The sequence below is a fragment of the Theropithecus gelada genome, chromosome 8, assembly GCF_003255815.1.
Source record: "Theropithecus gelada isolate Dixy chromosome 8, Tgel_1.0, whole genome shotgun sequence".
Classification (NCBI taxonomy): Eukaryota; Metazoa; Chordata; class Mammalia; order Primates; family Cercopithecidae; genus Theropithecus; species Theropithecus gelada.
Genome location: NC_037676.1, coordinates 34,569,207 through 34,593,206, shown reverse-complemented (window position 1 = coordinate 34,593,206; position 24,000 = coordinate 34,569,207). Strand labels below are relative to the sequence as shown.

The 24,000-nt window shown below is 40.2% G+C and overlaps 1 protein-coding gene across 2 annotated transcripts in view; it reads right to left on the bottom strand.

Annotated features, from left to right (window-relative positions):
* UNC5D (unc-5 netrin receptor D) overlaps nt 1-24,000 on the bottom strand; it is a 593,886-nt gene that overhangs the window by 45,435 nt on the left and 524,451 nt on the right. For both annotated transcript variants that reach the window (XM_025394124.1, XM_025394125.1), the window contains exons 11-13: nt 22,676-22,760; nt 4,523-4,691; nt 2,333-2,560 (exon numbers count right to left, since the gene is read on the bottom strand). In XM_025394124.1, the coding sequence (XP_025249909.1) occupies nt 2,333-2,560; nt 4,523-4,691; nt 22,676-22,760 (482 nt within the window). The remainder of the gene's footprint in view (nt 1-2,332; nt 2,561-4,522; nt 4,692-22,675; nt 22,761-24,000) is intronic.

Here is a 24,000-nt window from a genome sequence, read left to right as displayed (position 1 = left end):
GTGGTTTGAAAACTATGGTTAGGGTGTTTTCATGATGTCCACAATAATTGGTATTCATCTGTGAACACTGGAGCCATGGTAGAATATAGTAGAGATGAAAATAGATGATCTGAAAGTCACTGAGAACAAGCTCTTTAAGTATATGTCTATCTCACTGCTATATACATCAGCTGGGAGACCCTTATTCAAAGAAAACTCCAAACTGGTTATGAGGGCTGACTTCCAAGACAGTTGTGTGAACAGCTCCACACAGTCACAGTAGTCAGCAGTGGGTTATCTACATCAGCCAGGAGATTGGAAATCTTCCATGATGTTCCATGGTTACTCCAGTTTACTCAGCCTTTAAAATCTGGCTGAGTTACTAAACATCCAACTTGAGTCATGGTGCATTTTACAACTGGTGAGTAGTAGTAGTGACCCCAAGATGAACCCTCTCTTTAAGATATTTATTCTTTATTTTTGCTTCCTGAATATCTGTTATATATTTTCTCTTGGAGCAATCCTCTTATGGAGGGATGGGGAGTGCAGAGGAAGAGTATTAAATGACAATGGTGGGAGGAAGTTTAACTACTTACACTGAAGTTTCTTATTCCACAAAATGGCACGCCTCTGAAAGAAGCCCCTTTTGTGAGCAGCCAAAGAAAAAGTGTGCCCTTCACAATGACCTGTGCTACTTAAGAGATACTCAGGAGCAGTTCGGGAACACAGGCTGGCACTGTGTCACCTTTACTGGCTTATGTTCAGGAGTGAGGTCATGATATTTTTTTTCTACTGGTAAACACGAGTTTTCCAGCTCAGTGTCTTAAAATCTAGTTACTGAGAAAATGCTCTGCATAATGGACTTAATGACCCAAAACTGGAATAGCAGGGATCTAGAATGAGGTGTGTCAGGAGAGCTATGCTATTTATATATGGGCAGAGCTTACACAGGCAGTTCTGCATCATCCTTGCTGCTATTAATAAACTAGCAGTCTTCCTGAGTAGCTAAATTAAAATGAATCTTACATGATTAAAAGTACCAAAAATGGAAAGGAACCTTGAACCATCTCTGCCCTAGTAGCCCTGATAATTAATAGACTATATGCCCAGGATAGAAAATGACTACCTCGTGATAGGTATGATTTATAATTGTGGCTCCCTAACTACAACCTTCAGTTGATTCAAGCAATTTTCTCCCTGCCCTCTGCACATCAAATAACTCTCTTTGTTCCTGTGGTTCATGCTATTTTTTTTTCTCTTGATGTGGTGTTCCTTTCTGTTTTGTTCCTAAATCTCATCCATCCATGGAAATTTGTAAAAGAGTTCTCAAAAACTCTTCTCCATTTGTGTCTCTGCTGAATTCTGACTACATTTCTGGTCAGTTGCATAATTTAGTACACAATGTTCTGCACATGCCTTAGTTTAGCCCTTCTCTCTTCTTGAATTTCAAATACCCCAACCCCTCTTACATTGCTGACCACACAGTAACACGGCTCTTGCTTCAAGGTAGGTATCCCAGTCAAACCAGTGGTGAAACTGCCATTGCAAAATTATAACAGTGAAAGCCATCTGACCTAACCAACTTCCTCTTGCTGCCAACCTCCAAGCTGTCCTTGTTCATTCCCGTGTATAGGCCAAACTAACTTTGGGAGGAACTTAGCTTATATTATAGTTTAACTTTGAAACAAAGACAGTAACAGTGCTTTCCCAAAACAAATCCGCTTCCCTCCTGGAGACTACATTGCCTTTGTAGGACTAACACATCAGCCACAAGATTAGAAATTATGGTTTGGGAGTCATGCAGCTGGAGGCTACAAGATTCTGACACTCTCCAAATTGCTCCTGGGGATAACATTGCTATTGTAAATCCTAAAATCAGTGCTTGAGATATTTTGCAGACCCTGCACATGGATCAGTAGGCACCACCCGATGAATAAACTGGCTCATCTATCTTGTGGCCCTGACCCAGGAACTGACTCAGTGCAAGAAGACAGCTTAGATTCCCCATGACTTCATCTTTGAAGCAAACAGTTAGCACTCCCAACTCACTAGTCCCTACCCACCAAACTATCCTTCAAAACAATGATTCTTGAATTCTTGAGGAGAACGATTTGAGTAATAATAAAACTCCGGTATCCCGCTCAGCCGGCTCTGCGTAAATAACTCTTGCAATTCCTCTGTCTTAATAAATCGGCTCTGTCTAGGGGGTGGGCAAGGTGAACCCATTGGGCAGTTACAGTGGCGTGGGTTCATTTTCCAGACCCTCAGTAATAAAATTTTCAATTGATACTGATCTTTTGGAAAACCCACACTTTCATGACACCAAAAGAAAATTATTAAAACAAAGGCTGACCTGAAATGCACAAGGGGTATTGTCCACACAGTAAACTCTCAAGTTGTAATCCAGTGAATTACAGGACATGCAGCCAAAAACCGCCACCTTCAGTTGCTTCACGGCACAGTCTGTGATTGGCTCTCCAGTGAGTGCATAGGTCCCAAAGCTGTCTAGGAGCACATGACATGCAAAGGGGTCCAAAAGGCAGTAACAGGATGTGGATTCATCTTCCACTGACATCACTTCCTGTTGGGAAAGGTGTGTTTATTCTCTCACTTGGAAATAAGATGTGATCTAACCATTATATTGCCAGGACACAAATAAATGAACACACAAATATAAATTTCTTTTTCAGAATAGTCCTATTGCCCAGTTATCCTGATGTTAACTGTTCCTCTTCTATCAAAATAAGTGCTGACATCAAGAACTCAAGAAATGGGCTGGGTGTGGTGGCTCAAGCCTGTAATCCCAGCACTTTGGGAGGCTGAGGCAGGCAGATCACCTGAGGTCAGGAGTTCAAGACTAGCCTGGTCAACATGATGAAACCCCATCTCTACTAACAAAAATTAGCCAGGTGCGGTGGCACACGCCTGTAATCCCAGCTACTCGGGGGGGTCTGAGGCAGAAGAATCACTTGAAACTGCGAGGCAGAGGTTGCGGTAGGCTGAGATCGCTCCACTGCACTCCAGCCTGGGCAATAAAGTAAGACTCCGTTTCAAAAGAAAAAAAAAAAACTCCAGAAATGGTTATGTTCAGTGTGCTAGAATTTCTACTTCATTGGTTATAATAACAAAAATCACTGTGAAAGTTCTATTTCTGGCTAATTTGTTCAATGTTGAGTTTTAGAAATCTTAAACCTTATCAATAAGCAACCTTTTTTTTTTATTCATTTATTTTTACAAACACCTGTTTCTGACAACTCTTTGAATATCCTTAAGGTAATGTTTATTTTCTCTCAAACATTTTATCCTCTTTCATCCCACTGAAATCATTTACAAGGGACCACTAAATAAATGAATTAGATAACATGTACTAGAATATTTCACCCTCCCTGATAAGAACTTTAGTATATGTGACTGGTTTGATAGAGCATAAATATAACACCATCTGTGTATAAGAGATTGTGAGGAAGTGCTGGGAAGAAAAATTAAAGTGGCAAAAATCAAAGCAAAGCCAAACATAATGGGAAGAGGACGAAAACATGGCCCTTTAGGAAACCCATGGAACTTCATGCCCCAGGAAATCTGTTCACGGTTGCACTAAGACACACTAAATAGCAAGAATGCATTCCAGAATAAAGAAAATAGTTTCAAGACACTAGTGGGCAGGGTAAAGGTAATCCATTGCAGCAACTGGGAATTTTCTTCTCCTAAAGAAACATGATTTTCCTTTTACTTCTTTGGCCTGAAGTGCCTTCTGGGAGGAAGACCCTAGGGCTGGCTGGAACAGGTCATTGTGTTCCAACAAAGATAATTCTCCCAGTTTCATGCAAGCTGACTGCAGATGGACATAAAGGAAGCCCTATCAGGCAGATAAATCAGAGCTTTCACTTAAAATAGTAATTCAACTGCAATCTGTCTTTGCTGTGACTGTCTCCCCTGTTGTTAATGTCTTATTATGTATCCTCATTCTCTTTCCTTGTCTCCTACTGTATCCCTTTTGTATGCACTCATACACACAGGAAACAGACACTGATAATAATTCTTAATGCGTTCATTAACTAAAAAAAATATATTAAGCAGCAAATGTGTTCCTGATTAAACATAGTTACCTTAGAATCCCCAGGATGGAAAAAAATAGACATAGTTATTTTCCTTCTGAACACAGACTGCCTGCCCTGAACCTCCTCCCTAACTCCACAGAGGCCACAGAATAATGTCCATTAAGACAGGGATGAGGCCAAGGAGGAAGTGAAGGGGATCAATGAGCAGGTATGTAGGTATAGATGAATATGTGGGTAATTATAACTGTATTCTAAAACCAAACAAGAAAGCTCTGGATTATCCCTTGCTTCTCTTTTCTATTATAATGGGAAAAAGAAAAAAAAAAAAAAAACTAGCCAATATGTTTAGGATATTATAAAATACTTGCCACCAACCCTTTGCCAACAAAGAAATGCTGATTTGTGGTGTTAGATGTTAAGGTTAAATCTATCCCATAGGTGGAACCCAATTTCCATTGTTTAAAAAAGGAAGTAAACGGTCTCACCTCCCATTTGCCCTGCTGTGTCCTCTTCTTTAAATGGATATTCCAGTGCTCAGAACTGACATCTGCACAGTGTGGGATGGTCAATGCAAAGGGAGTGGTGACGATCATGTCTGGAGGACCACAGGTGACTTCAGGACTCAGGAGCACCTCAGAGCCATCTGACTGGACGCTTCACAGTTGAAAAAAGGATAAAAGAGAGGAGTACGTAGAGGAGGGGCCATATTTGAATGAGAATTTGGTTAACAGACTGGGGTTTTCTTCAGGCTTATAAATATTCCTTTCCAGGATTTTCTTTTACAAAGGACTGGTCTGGAGAACAAGCATTTGTCATGAAGTTCTCAGACACACGGAGAGAGTTTAAGCCTAGATTTCAAATCTAGGTTTTGATAAACCCACCAACAAAATGACAAATGCTTCTTTAGAAATACAGGGCAGAATTGGAGAATGCAAAGACCTGGCTGGTGGGTCATGCACCAGCTACTGAATCCTTATTATTGTTGATGCCATTATCAATGAGCAAACAAAAGCTTTATAGAAATGACTGATCTCATCATCTCGTTACCATCAAATTTCTTTCTCACGAAAACACAATCTAAAATATTCTTAATGCTGGAAAATGATAAAGCAAATTATTATGAAGCAAAACAGTATTTTGAAGATACACACTGAGTGTGTCTATTCTGGCTTTGAAAACATTTATTTTTTGCCAATGAACAAATACACAGCTTATATAGCAATAGCACAGTAGACAGCTACAAATGTGCATAATATCATACATAAATGTATATCTTTCAACTCTTTTCTATTTTAGATCTAAATTTAAAATCATTCAATCCAAACCTGGTGTTCAGCTTTTCTGAATTGTGAATTATTTACAGTGAGAATGCAGAGTCATGGAACAGATCAAAGAAAGTGAAAGTTAACTAAAATGGAATCATCATACCTCATTGAATGCCTCCCTCTTTCATGTCTTTGGCTTTTGTTTTTAATCTGCACCCCCAAACAGTAAGGGGGAGTAGTTTGCAGAACAGTAATCAGTGAGAAGAACCCAGATGTCTGCTTATTTTTCCTCTTATGGCATATGTGTTCTTCAACAACCTATTTGATCCTTTGTTTGCTGGATTTTCACTTGTAAGAAAAATAATAATATTGAATATAGAGCAATGCTATGGGAGAGCTGGAATTGGTATTATTACCAAAGCTTTTACTTATACTACCTAGGAAGGACATTGAAATATGTCACCCTTGACTAAAAAAGCAATTCCTTGGGCAAAATAAAGATAAAATTTAATGCTAAAAGATACCATCTTTCCCACGATCTTCTATAAACAAAGAGTTTTTCTCTGAGTCCATCTAATGTGCTATTCATTTCTGAATTGCTTATGTTGACATCTATTCTCTCAAGTTAGTAATGGTTATACTTGAGCTCATTATCTATCACTTGCTGCTGCAATAAAGCCAAGCCATATAATTGAGGAGCATCTTATGTCTACTCTGTCTAAAACAGTAGATGTAACATTATCACATTGTCTCCTCCCCTCTCCAAGTAGCCCTGGAGATGCCTTTAAAAAGTTGAGTCTCCCACAAAGGTAACCACAGTCCAAAATAGACAATTCTTCCTATACGAGCAAAACACAGGTTAAGATGGTCATGTCTTCATTTACCCTTAAGTAGGGGAGGCGAGGAGAGGGGACTGGAAAGCAGTGTATTAGCAACATCAAATGCTCTGTGGAAAGCCTAGAATAATATACTCAAGGTTTGAAAAAAAACCATAAAATTCAAATGTGCAGCCTGTATGTGGGTGCCTGCCAGCGGCCATCAGAGAGGGTGAAGCGCTTTCCATGTAATTACTGCCTGCATTCATCATGGACAGGAATAGCAGGGATGCTTATGAGTGACCGATGACAAGCTCTCCTAAAAGAACTATTTAATTGCTTTCAGAGAATTATCCTCCTTGTTGAACATATTGTTCAAACATATGGGAATTTGGGGAATTATTTAATGCCAAATGAACTGAAATCAGCTAATTAGATGAACTCTCACACTCGTGAATAGCAAGACTCCTTTCACAGTGGTAACTTAAACAGCTTTAGGAGTCAGAGGCAGTGCGTATTGAATACGAGCCAGGGCATGGAATAGGAGTTTTGTATTAAATAGGCATTAGGCATTTCCTTAAGTGCAAAGTAAGTAAATCAAGATTTATACTTAAACCTCCCACTGTGAAAATAGTGTCCATGGGTATAGGTCTCTCTCTGGTGAAGGAACAAAACTTCACCAGAAGTTCACCAGAACTTCACAAAAATCTCTCAATATTTTTTCTCCCCACGATTAATAACAATTTGCCCTTTTCTGCTACCTTCTATCTGTAACAATCAGGGAGATTTACAAATATTAATTAAAGCTCTTCCCACACCTATAGAGGCAGGTGTTAACAGCATAAGGTCACAGAGGAGTCAATCAAGGTGATGGCAGGAAAATAACCCAAAATTTCTCACTCACAGGCTCTCGCTCTCTGTGACCAGATTGTACTTTTCTACTCTGTTACCATTAGGAGATTTCTGGCCAAATTGCTGGATCTTATGACATCCCAAGGAAAGATCAGGGAACGGGGTTGCAACATAGTCCAGGGGTAATCATGGATACAGATTCAGGACATTTGAGGACAGAGGGCTGTGGAGCGAAGCCTTTAATTGGATGTGGACAAAAAAATGAGCCTTCTTAAGGAAATCATAGATGGCGTTTAAACTTTCCAGCATTGCATAATCCACAAAAAGGCAGTATACATGTCCCTGCTGGGGCGGGGGGGGAGCGCATAAAAAGGTAACACATTTTTCTAAAATTGCTGTGAGCTAATAATAACTGTGAACCAATAAAAGCAGTGATTTCAGGATAAAAATATGAACCACCTCAATGTATCACATACCCTAGTGTGGTCTGTAGACTGAAAAACCTTTTTGCATAGAACTTTTGCTACTTAGTGTTTTTCATTGTTCTCTATCTATACATACGTATACACATATACATACACGCATATATACTTGTACTTTAAATGCTGTGTATAGATAGAAAAAGTTTAACAATTTGAGCCCAGTCTTATTTCTATAGGAACTCTGCTTTCTGAGATGATTAATTCATGCAATTTTCATACATTGTCATTGCATCAATGTACGCTTTGACTTAAATTCTCAATGCCTTAGGAATGCGCATGATGGGCATTTAAGGCTCCTTGGAAATGATGCTGGTCTCCTTGCTTTTATTCTTGCCTTTCACAGTCTGTCCTCCATGCAGCCACCTCAGTCATCCTACCAAAAATGCCAGTGTTTTCTCACCCATGGAATTGCTACAATTCGTACTCCTCTGGAGTGCTGGGTGCTGCCTGGAAGAGCTTTCCCCTAGACATCCACATGATTTACCCCCCTTGTGCCTGTCAGGTTCTTGCTTAACTGACATCTACTAATGAGGTTTTCTCTGACCAGGCCTTGGTAATTGCAACATTCCCAATACTAAAAGCGGATCTTTGTTTGGCTTTTTCTCCTCAACACTTAATTCCCTCTAGTGTACCATACCATTTGCCTATTTATTGTTATTTTTTCCGTCCCACTAACTAGAATGTAGGCTCCTTGAGGCCAGGGAATTTTTTTTTTTTTTTTTGAGACAGAGTTTTGCTCTTGTTGCCCAGGCTGAGGTGCAGTGGCACCACCTTGGGCTCACTGCGACCTCCGTCTCCTAGGTTCAAGTGATTCTACAGCCTCAGCTGGGATTACAGGCACGTACTACCATGCCCAGCTAATTTTTGTATTTTTAGTAGAGATGGGGCTTCACCATGTTGGTGAGGCTGGTCTCGAACTCCTGACCTCAGGTGATCCACCCACCTCGGCCTCTCAATGTGCTGGGATTACAGGCGTAAGCCACCACCCCTAGCCCAGGGATTATTTTTTTTTCTGCTTAGCTCATCATTGCTTCCCCAGTGCCTCGTATATGCCGGCTGTAAGCACTCAAAAATACTTGTTGAAAAGGACACAGAAGCCGGCTTGAAGAGATTCTCACTGATCAAATCTGGAACCTTTTGAGCATCAGAGTAAATCATGGCAGTAAAGAATTATAACCTATTGAGTCATACTATAAGAATCCACAAAATAAAAATCCACATAAGAATGAATCAATGAGAAGGGAAAACTCTTCCACATAAGAGAAAACCAACAAATAAATGTAGAAAACCATCAATTAGCAATCAGCTACATTAATACTTCGTTGAGAATCATAAATGGATGTTAACCTATTGGGTGAGAGTTTAAACAGTAATAAATAACTATTTACACATTCTCAAAGTATCTTCCCACCAGGTACTTAACTGTTTACCAAGGGTAAAAGAGTACTTCACGGCAGACACCACCTAACATGAATGACCAAGTTAACGTTCCCTGGAATGGGATGGATCCACAGAATATACCTCTCGACAGGACACAGTGAAGAGAACCTAGCATCACTTCTGTGACATGCCGGCTAAAAGTCCACAGCCTGAATCTCCTCATAAGGAACCATTAGACAAGCTCAGAGGAAAGCACATTCTGCAAAATAACTTATCTGCACTCTTCAAAGCTGTCAATGTCATGAAATACAAAGATTCAGGAACGGTTCCAGATGAAAGCAGACCAAAAGCACAGGACAACAGCATGCAATGGAGTGACTTGGACTTTAATTTGCTCTCAAGGACATTATTCAGACAAGTGAAATATAAATAAGGTGTGTAGTATACTAAAAGTATTTTATCAATGTTAATTTCCCGATTTTGTTAATTGTGCTATGTTTATAGAAGATAATTTCTTGGTTGGGGGATATATACATGAAAGTATCTAGGGATAAAGGGTCATCTTGTTCACAGTGGTTAGAAAGTATATATATGCACATATATATGTATTTTATTCATTTTTATATATATATGAAGGAGAGAGGAAAGAGACAAATACAGAAAATTTAGTAAAATATTAACATTTGTGAATCTGAGTGTAGGACACACAGGAATTCTTGATATTATCCTTGCAACTTTCCCTTGAGTTTGCGATTTTGTCAAGATTATTATTATTATTTTTTAAATGAATGCGGCTGTGCATGGTGGCTCACGTCTGTAATCCCAGCACTTTGGGAGGCTGAGGTGGGGGGATCACTTGAGGTCAGGAGTTCAAGACCAGCCTGGCCAACATGGTGAGACCCCTGTCTCTACTGAAAAAAAAAAAATAATACAAAAATTAGCCAGGCGTGGTGGTGCATGCCTGTAGTCCCAGCTACTCAGGAAGCTGAGGCGAGAGAATTGCTTGAACCTGGGAGGCAGATGTTGCAGTGAGCCGAGATCACCCCAGTGTGCTCCAGCCTGGGCAAAAGAGTGAGGCTGTCTCAAAACAATAAATAAAAAATGAATGCATGAAAATAGAAGACCCAGGGAGAATTTTTCCAGAATTCTTACAAAGAAATCAGCAGGTAGACTGCTCTGTAAATATCCATTAAGTCCATTTTGTTCTAGGCTATAATTTAAGTCCATTCTTTGTTGACTGTCTTGATGACCTGACTAGTGCTGTCAGTGACTGGGTACAGTACACACCGCTCAGGTGATGGGTGCACCAAAATCTCAGAAATCACCACTAAATAACGTATTCATGTAACCAAACACTACCTGTTTCCTAAAAACTATTAAAATAATAATTTTAAAAAATCAGTGGGGCCACTGATTAACATATGAAACACACAATGGAGGATGATGAAGGTGCTGTAGTTGGTGGTGACAGGGTGATGGTCCAGACCTTACCACCTAGTACCTAACATCCTACAGCATCCATCTACACATGAGTGCCAACCAGAGGTCATGCTGAAGGTCAGCTACAAGGCAGCAACTGCTAATAACCACGGCAGGATGGGAGGTGTATCCTGGACATTTTGCCTCTATGCTCAATAATCCTTGACCTGCTGCTAGACTCGTAACACTTCACTTTCTTTAAGGAAAACGACCAGTTCCAAGTTCCAGTATGAGATTTTTACTGTAGCTGTTGTCTTCCATGCTGTGCTTGGTAATCATCGTTCCCTCCTTTCCTCCTTATGGTCTATATTCTAGATTAATGTAGGTTTGATCACCTTTACCCAGAGTATCACTCAGGAATCCAGGAAGGACAGTAATGATAGTTTTACTATGTCAGACCTTGGGTCGATACATAATTAAATCATATTTGAATGGAAAAGACATCAAGGCTGATAGATGGAAGCTGTACTCAGTCTTAAAAGCTCAGAAAGCAAGGTAACTCTAGCCTCCTAGAGTTTTCCACCCACAAGACATCCGGTTTTAATTATTATTATTCATTTTTCATTAAGATCTCCAGATTTTGACCTGGGGTGCTAAAATTGCTGTGGATAAAAACAAGGTTTTAAGGTTTATTATTTGTGTCTCTCTCTCTTTTTTTTTGGAGTCAGCTCTCTCTCTCACTCAATTGCTCTGACCATAGATTTCAGATCAGCCCTAGGGAAATGACATCACTGAATCTCCTAGAGAGATGGACCCTTTAAAGCCAGCTTTTCCCATCAGTCAACCCCAACACTGTGGCTATGTCCTCTATTTCTGGTAATCACTATGTGTGATTTAAGAAAACAGATTCCTGGAGAGGGGAACAGGAAGTGAGAAGCAGAATGGAGGACAAAAGTGGGCAGCAACATTTTCTCTTTATTATAGCAGACTCCTGTTTTCATCGTCAAGTGGTTCTAAAACTGTAATGTTTTTCAAAATTTCTTAGGAAGCTTGTTTAAAATTATACTCCTGGATGCCACCAATGAAGATTTTGATTTAGTGTTTCTGGGATAGGGCCCACGAACCTGCATTTTCTACATGCAAGGTGGTGCTGGCACTAACATTTGAGAAAAGTTGTGTAGTTCTTTAAAAAAAAAAAATCCAAAGCAACATCTCATGCACTGGAGCCTTGGTGCTCCATCAAATATAGGACGGTCCATTCTGAAGTGGAATTTAGATGATGGTCAAGTTTAAAAGCTCAATATTAAGGCCCTGGCTGATACTACAATGATGGAAAATCTAACTACACAGGGACTGTTCCTACATCCCATTTCTCTAAGTAACATGTGTATTAATAAGCAAAGATGTCAGGTTGGGGCGCTGATTAGCAGTAACTGGAAATAATGTTATAGGTCATCAAGCCATTATAGTCCATCCATTGGGGCAGGAAAAGGAGCACTTAGAACAGTGGATTATTACAAGCAACAAGTTCAATTCACTGAGGATAGAAACATATGGATGTTCTATTAAAGGGCTTAAAGATCTGGGTCACCCACACGCTATTATCTGAAATAGGATCACAGAAAGAGAGATGGCATATGGGGTTGGGGTGGGAGAGGAATTATATACACACTGGAATGAGTATCTGAATTTGCTGAAACTTGAGCAACACCACACAGAGAGATTACCCTGTTTGCATATGTTAAACGGCTTTAGTTTACACACACTTTCATAGGGTGTTTACCAATTAATATACTAAAAGAATCACAAATCATGTGTAAATCACCAGTTCCTAGACACAATTTAAGCCTAGTCTTTCATGCAGTGTCGGGCTTGCATTTAGCTTGTCTTTTTAGAAGAAGTGAGATAGTGAGATGATGGCTTATTGAAAGTGCCTTAAAAATGAATGAGAGTGAGGAGGATGGGAGAAGAGTAGGACTATGTATCATGCTGCTGGGGCATTTTTTTATATCCACTATGTTGTTTATCCACTTACATTTTGAACAGAGAAAACAGCCTTCTCTGGGGTAATCTGAAACCTATTTCACAGAATCCTTTTATTTTAGGCTGGGGAGGGGCTCAGGAGTTATGAGGCCAACACTTTCTTTGTTCAGATGCATGGCATGCGGTCGGTGACCCAACCAAAGTCATATCTCAACTTTGTGGCAGAGCTGGAACCACAGTCTACTGCTCTGTTAGTCATGGTTGGGATAGGTAGGCAGTGGAAGGAAGAAGGAATGTGTTCCCTGGGATATATTCTCCAAACCCAGAGTTTAAATTAAAATGTTGGCATGGGAATGAAGACTGGACTCCTAGACACTAAACAAAACCCGAGGAAAGCAGGGCCCTGAGGTACAGAGCGGGGTCAAAATAGAGGCTTGTATTAGTTTCCCATTACTGTCACAGCACAGACTTACTGGCTTAAAACACAAATTATCCCACAGTTCTCTAGGTCAGAAGTCTGACTGAGCTAATATGAAGGCTGTCAGGAGGCTTGTGCTCCTTCTGAAGGTTCCAGGAGAATCTAATTTCTACAGGCTGCCTGCATTCCTTGGCTCAAGGTCCCTTCTTCCATCTTCAAGCCAGCGGCATGATACCTTCAAATCTGTCTTTCCCTCTGATATTCCTACCTTCCTCTCCTAAGGACCCTTATGTTAGGTCTACTTGGAGAGTCCAGGATAATCTCTCCTTCTCAAGGTCTTTGATCTTAATTACATCTGCAAATTCCCCTTTGTATGCTTGTAAATTCACAGATTCTAGGAACTAGGACATCTCTAGGGAGCCAGCTTTCTGCCTTCTACCAGAATTTTCATCCCTTGAGATCCCCCTGGGGCTGTCTCCTGATCCACCATTGTCTCTCAGACACTACACAATCCAACAAAAGTATCTGTTCACTTTAGGGCTATCTTCATTGTTTCAGTTTCTAGAACCCCCACTGTAATTTGTAGAGCGAAGCTCCATATTTGTATACAACTATATGGAGTCCTGGGAAGTTGTTATGGTTTAAAGATTATAACTGCAGGGAATAGGAGGTTGATTGTCCAGGTTTTCAGAGGGCTATGTGGATTGTCTTAGAAAGTGTGGGGGCTGTCTCCATGTGGGCTGGTGTCTTCGGGTATTTTTATTAGGCTGTAACAAAGTGAAGTGGAAAGGATGATATATATTAAATATCTTAATAGGACAGGTTATTTCTACTTCCAGCATGGGCAATAAAAGAGATAGCACATACAAATAAAAATAATTACAGTATGTGGTGCTCCTTTACAATGTGCAATCAAACTCATGGACCAGTGACTTTCCCCTTATTGAATTAAGGTACACCTTCCATTCAGATCTATTAACAGCATTCACAAACCATTGTTATCTTGTCAATGGCATCTTTAATTAAAGACTCCTCTGGGCCACTCTAATCATTTCACATTGTGAGTGTCCATGGTCTTCAAATGCACTCTGATTAAGATGATGGCAATTTTTATTTACATGTGTTTACTTGTGGACCAAGGTGATGTGAGGTGAGGAGGAACAGCATGGAGAAATGCTCCTTTCCAAAAAGAGCAGGTCTTGAAATGACAATGTCATTTTTAAAAATTTTGTTCCTCTCCCTCTTTTTCTATCTCTTCCTCTGCTCTTTTTTTTTTTTTTTTTTGGCGGGGGGTGGTGGTGGGTTAATGGCATTATATTCTAACCTCAATGACTCTGTGAAGAAATTATCATGATTTCACTGGGGAACAGAGTACAATCTTCAGTTAAAGGTGCATTAACCCTTCTAGGCCACTAAGATACCATTTGATAAATTGCCCTTTTTGTTACACTGCATGGCACTGGTAGCCTGAAAGAATTAATGTATTTCCCAAATGGCAGCAATTTACTCCCCCTTGCACTAACACAAAAAGTCCCCTTTGTTACCTGGGAAGCATCTTTCCTCAGTGATTCTCTCTATGCCTGGTATAGAGTTAATTAATGCCAAATCTCTTGGAAGAAATAGGTATATACTGTCAATTGGATTCTTCCAAGACAAAAGACAAATTTCTAAGTCTCACAGCAACAAAACAGATTCAAATCCCTAATTGACCATTTAATGCAAATGATGACAGGGATGATTCATGCATTTTCATCCATCACTAGTAAGAAAAGCCTGACAAAATGGACAGGGAGAAAACTTGTTTAAGGCAGCATAAGGTTGACTGACCTGCCCTGCTTGACTGGTCACTGATTTCCTAATCTTAACACCAGCCCACGTGGAGTCTACTGTTTAGACTCATACGATATACCTTTAAAGTATAAATCACATGCCAGAGCGTTGTGAGAAATAGAGATAGACTCAAAGGAATTGATGCAGGGAGTTATTCATATCTTCATGAGGCTCTTGGTTTTAAAGCCAACTATTAATATGTTTGCTGTAATTGAATTAATCTTTCCTCTGAAAGTCTAGGACTGTGTTAGCAACAAAAAGAGATGAACTCTACATCACTGCGACAGAGCTACAGCAAATTCCATGCACTTCAGAGAATTTCTGTCTTCTATGTAATAAAAAAAAGTAAGACCAGGTATAAGAGGATGATTTCCAAATGTAGCTTTTAAACAGTACTTCACAGTTTGCACCAGACTTCTCATCTATCAGGTCATTTTATCATCCTCGCCAAAATCTGAAAGCAAAGTTACTAATATATAAAATTGGTAGATGATAAAACTGAGGCCTAGAGAAAGAGAATGATTTGCTCAAGGTTACACACACAGGCTGTTGCTGAGGGGGGATTGGAACCCAAAACTTCTGAGTTCCTGTGTCCTCTCCACTCAACCATGCTATATCATTTCTGAGAATTTTTTTTTTCTTTTTGAGACAGAGTTTCACTCTTGTTGCCCAGGCTGGAGTGCAATGGCTTGATCTTGGCTCACTACAACCTCTGCATCCCGGGTTCAAGCTATTCTTCTGCTTCAGTCTCCCTAGTAGTTGGGATTACAGGCATGTACCACTACGCCTGGTTAATTTTGTATTTTTAGTAGAGACGGGGTTTCTTCATATTGATCAGGCTGGTCTTGAACTCCCAACCTCAGGTGATCCGCCCACCTCAGCCTCCCAAAGTGCTGGGATTACAGACATGAGCTACCAAGCCCAGCTGAGATTTTTTTTATCTCTTATGCGATGTCAATGCTGAAGCCTGCATTATTTTCCTGACAAATTATTTCTGTTATCAGTTCACTTCAATGAGTTCCAGTACCAGCATATTCTTACTTCAGAAGGCAAAGAAAACAAAGAAAGGCAGAAGATTTTGCCTTGAATGAAGCAGGTAGGCACAATTATGCTGAATATCATGACATCTTACTAGTTAAATGAGATTATGGTCACATGCTCTGGCAAAAGCTGATGTGGGATTTCGATTCAACAGTCATTTTTTTGTTCAGATTATAAATATTCTTTTTTCCTTCTTTATTAATTCTTCAGTCATTCTTTTTCCCTACCCTTTTTCTTGTAAGTCAAAGAGCTATGTTTATTCCCTGGAAAGAAATCCAAAGTTGCTCCCAGAGCAACTATTATCACAAACTCTCAAGTGACCTTCAGTCGGCAAATCTCTCTCTCCTAATTAATCATCAGTTTCTGAGCCAGAATTCTGGGAATTATCTTCAATTCCTTCATCACACATTAAAACACACACACACAGACGCACACACAGAGCAGATCTTGCCAAGTTTCTCCCCAAGTCTATCTCAAAACTCCCTGCTGAGAGCAAAGTGGGGATTAGAGAATAGATTTAGAAACATTAAAAACTAGAGACAAGGGCACTCAAAAGTAGAGTGACTATAAATTATTGCCCAAATTGAGATACTTTTGAGGAGGAAAAGAAACACTATTAATAATTGTGCCAAGGAAAATAAAACATAGCTTCACTGTGCTCTCAAGGAGGGTGCTTATCTGGTAAAGATTTGAACTTGGGCAATATCAGTGGAGATGAAACAGCATCTATCTAAAATACAAGCATGACCAAAATTTAAGCCTCATTCACCCCTACGCACCAGATAAATTGGATATTCTCTGGATGGCAAACTTGCTACATGATCTAGTCCTTATTTTTTCAGCCTCATTTCCTGTCACTCTTCCTTTCTTTTTTTTTTTCTGTTCTTTTTTTTTTTTTTGAGAAGGAGTTTTGCTCTTGTTGGCCAGGCTGGAGTACAATGGGACGATCTCAGCTCACTGCAACCTCCGCCTCCCAGGTTCAAGCGATTCTCCTGCCTCAGCGTCCCTGGGGATTACAGTAGCTGGGATTACAGTCATGTGCCACTACGCCCAGCTAATTTTGTATTTTTAGTAGAGATGGGGTTTTTCCATGTTGGTTAGACTGGTCTCAAACTCTCCATCTCAGGTAATCTGCCCGCCTCGGCCTCCCAAAGTGCTGGGATTACAGGCGTGAGCCACTGCGTCCGGCCCTACACTCTTCCTTTCACATTTTGTTCTGCTTTGCTTAGTTTCCAAAATATGTGATGCTCTTTATACCTCTGTGCCTTTGAACACACCACTCCCTTGGAAAGGAACCCCTTTAACTCTTTTAGTTTACAAGACAACTGTTACTTCTCTGAAACTTTCCCTGAGGCTTTAAACAGGGTCCATCCTTTCGCTCTGGTCACAGTATATACCACACTTCAATATGATCATTCATTTAAATAACTGGGTTTGCTAATAGGGCTTACCCTATTATGGTATGAAATATATCAGCTGTGGTTTTGGTTTTCCTAGTAATTGTTAACAAATACGCTTGGTGAAACCATCCATAGTAGCAGGGTCCCTTGAAGACATTTCATTTTTCTTATATAACTGTTCAGTAACATCTAGTTATTAAAATAGTGTAATTTGGTTTTTAAGACTCCTTTTTCTTTCACTGTTGTTTGAGACAGGGTCTTGCTCTATAGCCCAGGCTGGAGTGAAATGGTGCAATCTTGGCTCATGGCAGCCTTGATCTCCCATTCTCAAGTCATCCTCCCACCCCAGCCTCCTGAGTAGCTGTGACTACATGCCTGACTAATTTTGTTTCATTTTATTTTTATTTTCCATACAGACAAGGTCTCACTTGTTGCCCAGGCTGGTCTCAAACTCCTGGGCTTGGCAGCAGGAGAGGGTGTGTTACCTTCTGAAAAATCAAGGCCCTCAAAGATGCCAGGAAAAGCATACACAGTTTCATATTTTACTGAGATGGGCAGTTTAGAATGGCCACGAATGTCTCCTATAACATAAAGAATAGTTCACTATGAACAGATTAATACCATAAAAACTCCATTCTTATTAAGAGAATGACCAGCTGGCCCATCTTTTAATCTCATTAATAAAAGATATATACCTGCTTTCTTTCTACTCTTTTGGAGATGAGGTCCTCTCAAATAGTCCAAGGACATTTCTGAGTGCTTAGGTCCACATGATATATGAGGAGGTGTGTGTATGTGTGTTTACAATTTTGTTTTTGTGTGTGTGGTTTTTGCTACTGGGGAAGAAAAATCACAGTGATCTCCACAGTAATGGCTTATACTGCAGTGTTTGTGAGCCCATTACTGGGAACAAAATTCTATCCTTTCTTCTCCATTTTCCAGAGCTAGATTCTTTTTGCTTTTCTAGCCTTGTATTTGCTCTTATTTCAAAGCTTGCTATTAAAGCCATGTTACCATCTAAGTACCCTAAAAAAGATAATGTTTTCTATTACCACAATCTCTACCTTCTCAATCCTTACCCCAAAATATGTCTACTGGGCAGGCCATACCATCTAACAGAAGTGGTTGAAATGTCCCATCTGGGCTGAGCCCAAATTTAAAAATATGTATTCTTTTGTAAATTCTTCAGTAAGATGACTTACAACATTTCCAATTTTAATCTAAGCATTTGGTCAGGAGTATCCACATGACAGTGTAATTGGAAAAATAAATGAATGTTTGCCTTTGGTTTCATTTTATTGCTTTTCAGAAGAAAGCCCCATATAATAATTTTCAGGTCCAGTTCTCTCCTCTCCAACCATGGGGTCAGGGGTGGGGTGCAAAAGGAGAGCTGGGAGGGCAGAGGAGAGGAGAGGAGAGGAGGAGTGGGAACTTTCTGCTATGTCTGTATCATTCTCTTATTGTAATGACAGTGAAAAGAACCTCTGAAATGAGATTGATTTTTTAATCCCGTTTGAATGCCTTAATTTTATAAAAATGATCTAAAGGCTGGGCATACGGTGGTTTATGCCTGTAATCCCAGCACTTTGGGAGGCCAAGGCGGGTGGATCACCCGAGGTCAGGAGTTCGAGACCAGCCTGGCCAATATGCCCTCTACTAAAAATACAAAAATCAGCTGGGTGTGATGGCGGGTGTCTGTAACCTCAGCTACTTGGGAGGCTGAGGCAGAGAGAATCACTTGAACCTGGGAGACAGAGGTTGCAGTGAGCCGAGATGGCGCCACTGCACTCCAACCTGAGCAACAAAGTGAGACTCCATCTCAAAAAAAAAAAAAAAAAAAAAAAAGGATCTAAAATGCGTAGAATAAAATTTCCCCTCCCTCAAAAACATTCCCAATAAAATGTAAAAAAAGAAAAAAGAAATACCCCGGCTGGGCCAGTGGCTCATGCCTATAATCCCAGCACCTGGGGAGGCTGAGGCAGGTGGATCACCTGAGGTCGGGAGTTTGAGACGAGCTTGACCATCATGGAGAAACCCCATCTCTACTAAAAATATAAAATTAGCCAGGCATGGTAGCACATGCCTTTAATCCCAGCTACTAGGTAGGCTAAGGCAGGAGAATCGCTTGGATCCAGAAGGTGGAGGTTGCGGTGAGCCGAGATCACGCCGTTGCACTCCAGCCTGGACAACAAGAGCAAAACTCTGTCGAAAGAAAGAAAGAAAAGAAAGAAAGGAAAGAAAGGAAAGAAAGGAAGGAAAGGAAGGAAGGAAGGAAAGGAAAGAAGGAAATGAAGGAAGGAAGGAAAGGAAAGAAGGAAAGGAAGGAAGGAAGGAAAAGAAGGAAGAAAGGAAGGAAGAGAAGGAAGGAAATGAAGGAAGGAAGGGAAGGAAGCAAAGGAAGGAAGGAAGGAAGGAAGGAAAGGAAGGAAGGAAGGGAAGAAAGGAAAGAAAGGAAGGAAGGAGGGAGGGAAATGCCCCAAATCTTTCAAATTAAAGTTTGGGAAATGAGACAGGCTATTTTTTTTTTTTTTTTTGAGAGTCATTACTGCTGTTTTCCTCCCCTGCAGAGGGGGTGAAGCCCTGTGGAGGGGAGGAGGCCACATCTAGCATGGATGGCTTACATACCCTTGCTCCAGGAGGAGCCCCAGGGCTTCTCACCAGCAGGCTAATTCTGGCAGCTCCAATTTCATGCCATGGACTTTGTGTCAGGCCACTCCAGTACCTGTTCCTACAATGTCACTAAATATCCTCTATGTTATAAATGGGATAATGCATTAAACCAACTCTTTGCCTGTGGCAAGGCCTGGGCTACCGTTGGAAGGATGGTGTTGAATGCAATGTTCTGGCATCAGGGTGACTTTAAAGGAGGAAAAAAATCACTGGGTTTAGACCCCTCTACCCTTCAAACCTCTATAGAAAACTATAGGAAAATGCATTGTGGAGGAAGGGAATCATTGAGTTATAGACCTTACTGCTTTGTCTGGCTAATTCCTATTCATCTTTTAAGACTCAGTTCAATGACATCTCCAGGAAGCCATCCTAACCCCTCTACACCTCTTTAACCCAATCCTTAGAATGGATTAAAGGCCCTGATTAAACATACCAGTTCCACTTCAATTACATCACTAATTGAGGCTGTAACTCAGACATGGGCAACAGAAATGTATAGTCAATAGGAAAAATGGAGCAGACTTTAATTTCAATACAACATAAAGATGTGGTTTGGAAGATCCTACTGTGCTGTGTGTGTGTGGAGGTGATGGAGAGTTCATAAATCCAGTTCTCAGGATGAGCTAAGAGGGAGGGAACCACGGTGGCTCTAGAGGTAAAGATGAAAGGAACTGAGCAGCGCGTTCCAGCTCCACGAACTTTGAGGAAAATGGGCCTTGTTCTCAGCACAAATTCAGGATGGCAGACATACAGCCCAAAATGAAAATGGATTTTCAAGTGATATTACAAAGAAAAGATGACACACTGGCCTTTTCCTGATTAATCACAAGATTAAAAGCTGAAAAACCAGACCCAAGCAGCCTCCTTGCATAGATGAAATAATACACTCCAGCTTAAAAAGAAGTAGTAGAAGGGTATTTGCTATTTTCAGTGTTTTTCTAAGTAGTTGTGAGCTATCAAAAGGGAGTGAGGCTTATCAAGGAAGGTAAATGGCCTTTAGCCCAGTGACAGGTCATTTCCTTAGAGATAACATCTGGAAAGGTTTCAGCTCCCTGAAAAGGAATATACAGCTTCCTGTAATTTTGTTTTTTCACAGTTTAGTAGAGAAAAATTCATACCTTACAGATCTAAAGTGTTAGATAAGGTTCTTCTGTTTCTGTCCACCTTCCTCGACAGCAGTAGACACAGAATGATAAACCAAATTGGTTCCCATGGAGCTTACAAAGCTTTCAAGGGGTGACCACAGGAGACCAACCTGTTTTTTGAGATCTTTGGGCTCTTGCGAGTTCTAGGTATTCCTCACTCTTACTTTAAAATTGCAGGTAAGTTGTAAATTAAGTGCCTTGAAAAATGCGAAATTGCCGAAAGTTGGTTCTCATGTAATGAGGTGGAAGACGCCGGGGATGGATTTGAGAGGAATAAGCTCAACACAGGCTCACTGGATCAATTACAACCAAGGGATGGGGATGCAGAGCTAGGAGTGTGTAGGAGGCTGTGATTCAGGGAAGGCGGACTGGATTATACCTCACACTTAATTTTTGCAGCATGATATGTTTTAAAGCATATGTGTAATGGGCCATAACCACAAATTCAAACAAATATGGTTTCTTAAGTAAATTAACCCAATGGGTAAAAAAGGGGTGACTTCCATCCAGGGAACTCCATTTTTAGGTCTGCTTAAGTGACTAACCTAAGATTTTGAGTAAACTCTTCAAACTTTCTGAGCCTCTTTTTCCCCCTCAAGTGCCAAGTGGAGATATTTAGACATCAGCACTTTTTCAGATACACAAGTGAAGGATGTAGCTTTAGACAACTGGGGAAATAATGTGGGATCCCAACATAGTACAACCTGCACACAGATCCCCTAAGAGCCAGCCTCATAACCAAATAGCAGAACCTTTTCTTCCATGCCTCTCGAGCCGTGTGCAGCAGGAAGTTAAAACTACTGGGCACCAATAAATCCTTTAATAGAAATAGCTATCAAAATCTGTTTAAACCATCTGTTTCTCTGGCTATTTTTCCTCCCAGTGTTTTTCTTTCATGTGTTCTTTGCTAACAACAACCAAAAGAATCTATTCTAAAATAACCAAGATGTTATGACTAAAAATGCTAGAGGTATATATCCAGTTTATGAGAGAAATTGCTTTCTGAAGAGGAGTTAGGTTTATCTTGTGTGGAGGAAGACAACATTTCCAAAAATATTATACTTGCACTAAGAAAATAACCAACTACTTTCATTAAAAGGGAATGCAACAAGATTTGTATTTGTTCCTGTAATTGAATTTAATGCTGCTGAAATTTGTCAGGCCTGAAAGCAGTTGAAGTTTCAGATCATATTTTTACATTGGTGAAAATTGCCTAAGAAATTGTCTCTCAGGCAGTACAGAGTAGGTCTTCTGCTAAACTTAAAAGGATCATGAATCAATCATTGTATGTACTTGCCTAAGGCTTAGCACCAGTGAGTGCCTCTGGGGATATTTTCTTTGGAGAGGAAGACTCTGTGAGACACTCACTGTTTATGGAGTGGCCCTACTTCTGACCTGTCTAACAATTCACTCTTTTCCCTTTGGTGTCTCTTGTGTAGAGACTGGTGACCATAAAAATGTGGAGTCATGTATAGTTTCATTTCAGCCAATAGTTTTGCAACTGTTTTTTTCCTTTCTAGAGTGAAGGAGTTTATGATCTCATATATACACCTCTAAGTCTCATTCTCTTAATAGTTTCAAATTTTCCACAGAAGTTCCATTACATATTTAAAATGTCTTTTTTGTTGTTGTTGTTGAGATGGAATCTCACTGTCGCCCAGGCTGAAGTGCAGTGGCACGATCTTGGCTCACCGCATCCTCTACCTTCCAGGTTCAAGTGATTCTCCAGTCTCAGCCTCCTGAGTAGCTGGGATTACAGGCATGCACCACCATGCCTGGCTAATTTTTTTGTATTTTTAGTGGAGACAGGCTTTCGCCATGTTGGCCAGGCTGGTCTCGAACTCCTGACCTCAAGTGATCTGCCCGCCTCAGCCTCCCAAAGTACTGGGATTAGAGGCATGAGTCACTGTCTTTAATATGCCATTCTCTGTCTCTCACCTGGGTTCACCTTGGTTGATGGACATATAAATCTCCCAAGAATTCTCCTCTGGGATGGCACCATGCGGTATGAGTAAGCTCACCCCTAAAATGGAAAAAGCCAACAGGTTATTCATAGAGTTTTCTAATTATCTTGAAGTTCCTCACTCAAGTATCTTACAGATACTTGAAAAACAAGCTACTTTCTCATGGCAATTTATGAAATCTCAGTCCTTGGAAAGTTTAAGGTTCAAGATTATAACAGGAAAAACATTGTTTTATAACAGTGACATAAAGAAGGGCATATTATTCAACTGAGTACTCAGATTACTTTTTTAAAATTTCAAGTCATCCCAGCATTAATTATTTTAAAAGATTGAGTGTTCTAAGACCAGGCAGTATTAAACATATCTGAGAATGTAAGAGTTTATCCACGCATCACTTAATCTGCTCCAAAATTTAAAAAAGGTATTTCTCTATTTGTTTATTTCCTGCAAACCTACATGAAATGATGGAGAGGAAGCTGTCTTACCAATGGTGCATCTGGAAGCAAGGTGAAGGTGGTACTCAGTGGGGTGTTGCATTTTGTCAAGAAAAACAGAAAGTGAAAGTATCTGATGTGCTCAGGAGCCTTATAGGTTATTGTGCATCCAGTATGACCCTTTCTAGCAAACAAGCTAGAAAGGGTTAAGGTGAAAGGTTACTTAACCAGAGTCATGTCAATGTCAGATTGAAAAAACTAGCAGCCTTCCTTACATAAAATCATACAATGCAGGAAGGGAAGGCACAGGAAGCCACATCTCACTGCATCTTAAAAGTCCTCTCTTTCCTCTATGAAGAAAATACTGTACCTTGGCCAAGAAAGAAGAGTCTAAGGAGGGCAGGGATTCTCTTTAATGTAGCTTCTTGAAGAACAGAAATTATAACAAACTGTCTCTCAGACCAGAGTGCAATCAAACTAGAACTCAGGACTAAGAAACTCAATCAAAACCACTCAACTACATGGAAACTGAACAACCTGCTCCTGAATGACTACTGGGTACATAACAAAATGAAGGTAGAAATAAAGATGTTCTTTGAAACCAATGAGAACCAACATACAACATACCAGAATCTCTGGGACACATTTAAAGCAGTGTGTAGAGGGAAATTTATAGCACTAAATGCCCACAAGAGAAAGCAGGAAAGATCTAAAATTGACACCCTAACATCACAATTAAAAGAACTAGAGAAGCAAGAGCAAACACATTCAAAAGCTAGCAGAAGGCAAGAAATAACTAAGATCAGAGCAGAACTGAAGGAGATAGAGACACAAAAAACCCTCCAAAAAAATCAATGAATCCAGG